We start from the raw sequence: 4,743 nt of genomic DNA on the forward strand, positions 1-4,743 counted from the left end.
TGAAAGCGACGGTGCGCCAGGGACCGGAAGTGTCCTAAAGGCTTAACTCGGGGGGTCGCAACTGTACTTGACGGTGCCGGCACGCGCGTGCTCCGCGCAGCAGCTCTTTTACGTCTTCTTAAGTCTTTTATCTGATTGGTGTTTGTACCCCGACCGGATGTCTGATTGGCCAGACGGCTAACACATACAGTACTTGCAGGAAATGGCCGCTAGCCCAGCAAACTCGAGTGCAGCAGCACCTTTAACTTTCCTCCACTAACACCCAAGAGGTCCACCAGCACAGGGTCCATCTCTCTCTCTCTCTCTCTCTCTCCCTCTCGGCCCTCTCTTCTTTTTTTCTCTAGCTATTGTCTGCCTGCAGCCGCACTCTCCTCCTCCTCTTTCAGATCATAGACCTCTCCTTGGACCGGTTTTCTCACCTCCCCTCTCTCTCTCTCTCTCTCTCTCTCTCTCTCTCTCTCATGTCTCCCCCCTCTGTGCTTATTCTTACTCGGTCAAAAACCAGCATGAGTGCCACCAAGATTTTCCTAGGACTACGATCTCTTCCCTCTCACCAGTACGTCTTCTCTACAAGCGCACGGAGGCCCTAGATTTTGAGGGTGAGGAAGACAGAGAGAGGGGGGCAATATATAATACCCAAAAGAAAAACTTGCCTATCGGGCCAGTCAGAAAGATGAACGTGGTAAATGATACTGCAATACCTAGGAGGCGCAATTCGGCTTCTCAACGCTCGTGCAGCAGCAGCAGCAGCAGCGGCGGACCATGCGGTGGTGCAGGAGAAAGGAGGCAATGCCATGATTCCTGTGCCTATGCGAGCCAACATCAAATCAGAGAGAGCAGCTGCAACGGATCAGCATCAAGCAGCTAGAGCTTGATCACACACCTCTCTCTCTCTCTCTCTCAGTTGCTATATTACTGCAATTAGGGTTTTTAGCTTCTGTTCCTCTGTCTTTCGTTCGCCGTGCCCTAATCTGCTTGTCAAATGAGCTCAGCACCAAGCCGTAGCCACAGCAGCTACTACTATTACTACCATCAGCAACCTCAAATTTCCCACGATCCAGGTACAGCTTTTAGTAGCAGCTCCAGCATGGCGTCTTCTGCGCAGGCATACCTATCAAGGCCGCAATACGACTTTACTGCATCTTATGTTTATCCTTCTTCTCAGCTACACCGCCGCCAGAATTATATAGCGAATAACATACCGATGGCCATCCCTTTCCTTCATCAGCCATCTACCAGCCATCATTCTGATTCTGTCGCATCGACATCCTCCTCTTGTCTCTCATACCCCTACTACCGACACTACCAAAACATCCACCGTCAGCAGCAGCCGCCGCCTCAATTTGCGACCTTAGGACAACCTTCAGCAACGGCTGCACATATTGTTGGATTCGATCGAATCCAGCTGCAAGATCAAGACAACCATTCGGCTAACCGACAGTATGGTGATCGTGAGCGGCCAGCTTCTTCCCCTCTCAGAGAAGCTCTCCCTCTCCTCAGCTTGGGTCCGCCTAAAGCCGAGCAAGAACCAGATGCAGTAACAGCAGCTGCAGCTTCGTCAACATGGCCTGAGTCGAGCTCGATACGGCCGTGTCGACCACTGCTCAACCTCAACGAAGCAGAGCCAGAGCCAGCTGGCTGTGAAGATGACGAGCAGGAAGCGGTGGCTTTGCGAATTGGCCCTCCTGATTTGAGCAGCTGCGGCCAGCAGCTTCCAGCGTCGACTGCGATGACAGTCAGCTTGAAGAAGGAAATGAAGCCGGAGTATGACTGTAGCAATTTCAATCGTCAACATAGCAATAATACGACAGTCAAGGAGGAGGCCGATCAAATGATGGATGAGCCGGATCATCAGGATCAACAAGCCGTGGAGTTAGGTACTAACGAGAATGGGAATGAGGACAGCTCCAGCGTGCTGGATGCAGAGGCGATAAATAGCGGTGGAAGCGGGCCGCTGGCGGAGGGGCAATATTGGATACCGACGGCGGCGCAAATTTTGATCGGGCCGACGCAGTTCGCGTGCCCGCTGTGCGGGAAAACGTTCAACCGCTACAACAACATGCAGGTGAATATCATTTCTCAAACTCCAAAGAACTAATAGTTGGACAACGTCAATGTGAGACCGTTAATCTGCAAGCACATACTTATTCTGTTGAACTTCCACATACTTAGCCTGTCGAAATGCGATAACGTTACGAGTTTTGCCAGGGGACTACGGCATACCTAGCCTGTTGTAGTGTGGGGAACTTGCCTGTGTGACAGTCGTTGTGTCCCCTTCCGCAAGGCAGGTGCTGGGTGGTTCCCTTGGAGGAGCTCACTAGGTACTGTGGGGTGGATCCCTTGCGGAGGAAGCTCAGGAAGCCAACATTACTGATTGTAGGGATAAAATAGAGTCTTCAATCATGGAAAATGACTCAAGCTGAATCCTACGTTGTGACTCTTTCATCGTAAAATTTGAGATACCAACATTTCGTGTGTAGTGGAGGTTGACAATGCGTAAGAGACTGGTCAGTTACAGATTATCATAAGAAACTGGTACAAAAGATGAAAGTTAATTATGGGCATTGACTCTAATGAACAGAACATAAAAGCTATAGGATGGTCCGTGAGCAAGCCCTGACGTTTCGTTTGTAATGGCGGTTCATTGTGTCTCTGACCGTGTTAAGTTAGCTACGTCGTAGTGATAAACAGCTACAGCATATGTAGGATTGTGGGCTACAACATATGTAGGATTGTGGGCATGCTCTAATAAAGTTTTCTCTTTTTGTATTGAAGGATGGTTGATTAGAGTGTCCAGCTTTTGCTTTAGTATTTGTAATGTATGTTATATGTGACCTGATTGTTGTCATTGTTGTTGTTGCGACTGCTGTATACTGATGATGAGGACTATAACAGATGCACATGTGGGGGCATGGGTCGCAGTACAGAAGAGGGCCGGAGTCGCTGAGGGGGGTGCAGCCAGCGGGGGCGGTGCTGCGGCTGCCGTGCTACTGCTGCGCGCAGGGCTGCCGCAACAACATCGAGCACCCGCGCGCGCGGCCCCTGAAGGACTTCCGTACGCTCCAGACGCACTTCAAGCGCAAGCATGGAGCCAAGCCCTTCGCCTGCCGCAAGTGCGCCAAGCCCTTCGCCGTCCGGGGCGACTGGCGTACCCACGAGAAGAACTGCGGCAAACTCTGGTTCTGCTCCTGCGGCTCCGACTTCAAGCACAAGCGCTCCCTCAAGGACCACATCCGCGCCTTTGGCCGTGGCCATTCCCCCCTCGACCCCGTCTCCTTCCACCAACACCAACCACAACATCACGGCCACCACCACCACCCTCATCCTCATCATCAGCACCAATATCCACCTCAACCACAAACCCAATATCCTCATGCCGATGATCATCATCGGCATCAGCATCTGCATCCAGCTCCTCCTCCGGCTACTACTCACCACCCTGATCAACAGCAGCTCATCCATCAGGCCGAAGCCATCGTCGATGAGTCCTCCACTGCCTCTCAATAACAATCATAACATCCTAATTCCTTTATCCATGACAGGTAACTAATATCCTTCCATCACCCTTGCTATCTTTCTATGGCTTTGTAAGCTTGCAATTGGCCATAGAGTACATGATTCCACGTCCCGGCCCATCCCCAAGCTTGCATCACCATATATCGAATAGCATGGATCCTTGTTATAATTTCAGCTACACTAATCTACAATCCCCTATAAAAGGGGCCGCATTGACCTCATCTCCAAACACGTCGTCAATCGTCTACATTCTTCAATTCAAGGTAACACTTCCATTCCAGGTAACATTGATCATTGCATATACATCTTAATCTACCTATCATCGTCACTCCAATGGAAATTCCTTAGATCTTCTATACAAGTTGTTGAATTTTGGAAATGAAAGTGCACACTACCACATGCTATTTTGAAAATTCAATGGCACGTGCTATACCCTCACATCTTGACCCAAGAATAATGAATCTCATACCCTAATGGGTTCTATTGATCCGAGGTTATCTCTTTTTACACAAGTTGACCTAGGTTATATTTTCCATTGTATATGTGGTAATGAAATGCTATTTATTAGGAAAAGAACATATCATATATATGTGCATATCATGCCTGTTCAAAAGAAGAGTTTTTTTAATACATCTTTTATAAATCTTTTACATAAACAAGGGTGCCATAGGGGTTATTTATAGATTGAATAGAAATGGATGTCCTTTGCTTAGGAAAAATTCAAAAATAAGGGTATTTTTAAATAGGCCTTGAATGCACGTGATATAAGGGATTTACATGTAGTGAATCCCTTGGTGAATTAAAGGTCATGTAACCTTGCCTTTTCCATTAAATGATGTTTGAACACTACTTTAGAACAATGAAGTAGAAGCCACGGTTAAGGAGATCCATTGTTTCTAGTGTCCACCATTTCTAGCTTACATCCATGCTATATTATTGGACTTTCCTCCAAAAGGATTACACAAAATCGGTTGAAGAAAAATAAAATTAATAATTGATCTCTCAAGGGATTCTCAAACACTAGCAATAGAGTGATTGTTCACTCAAGACAATGTCTAGCCCTTTCTCATAGCTCACGGGATGCATTGCCAAAAATGTAAACGTATCATATGAGTCTCCAAGGGTATCAACTTTGGGTAAATTTACAAGATCAAACTTATAGGAGGAGATTCTTTATTACACTTCGAAGAAAACTAGTAAGTTTCTTAAGAAAGAGGTGACATTGAT

General features: G+C 47.5%; 1 protein-coding gene across 2 annotated transcripts; it reads left to right on the forward strand.

The window, feature by feature from the left end:
• Positions 1-352: 352 nt before the first annotated feature.
• Positions 353-4,136, forward strand: LOC148025132 (uncharacterized). Of its 2 annotated transcripts, none has more exons than XM_087694856.1 (2): positions 353-2,065; positions 2,896-4,136. In XM_087694856.1, exons 1-2 carry the CDS (start codon positions 983-985, stop codon positions 3,505-3,507), a joined length of 1,695 nt encoding a protein of 564 aa, XP_087550982.1. In that variant the 5' UTR covers positions 353-982; the 3' UTR covers positions 3,508-4,136. The 2 variants fall into 2 exon arrangements, with proteins under 2 accessions (XP_087550982.1, XP_087550983.1); XM_087694857.1 differs by having other exon boundaries at positions 2,923-4,136.
• Positions 4,137-4,743: the final 607 nt, after the last annotated feature.

This window comes from Lygodium microphyllum, chromosome 15 (assembly GCF_053477565.2).
Source record: "Lygodium microphyllum isolate KBCC chromosome 15, Lygodium_microphyllum_v1.1.10, whole genome shotgun sequence".
NCBI classification, from domain to species: Eukaryota; Viridiplantae; Streptophyta; class Polypodiopsida; order Schizaeales; family Lygodiaceae; genus Lygodium; species Lygodium microphyllum.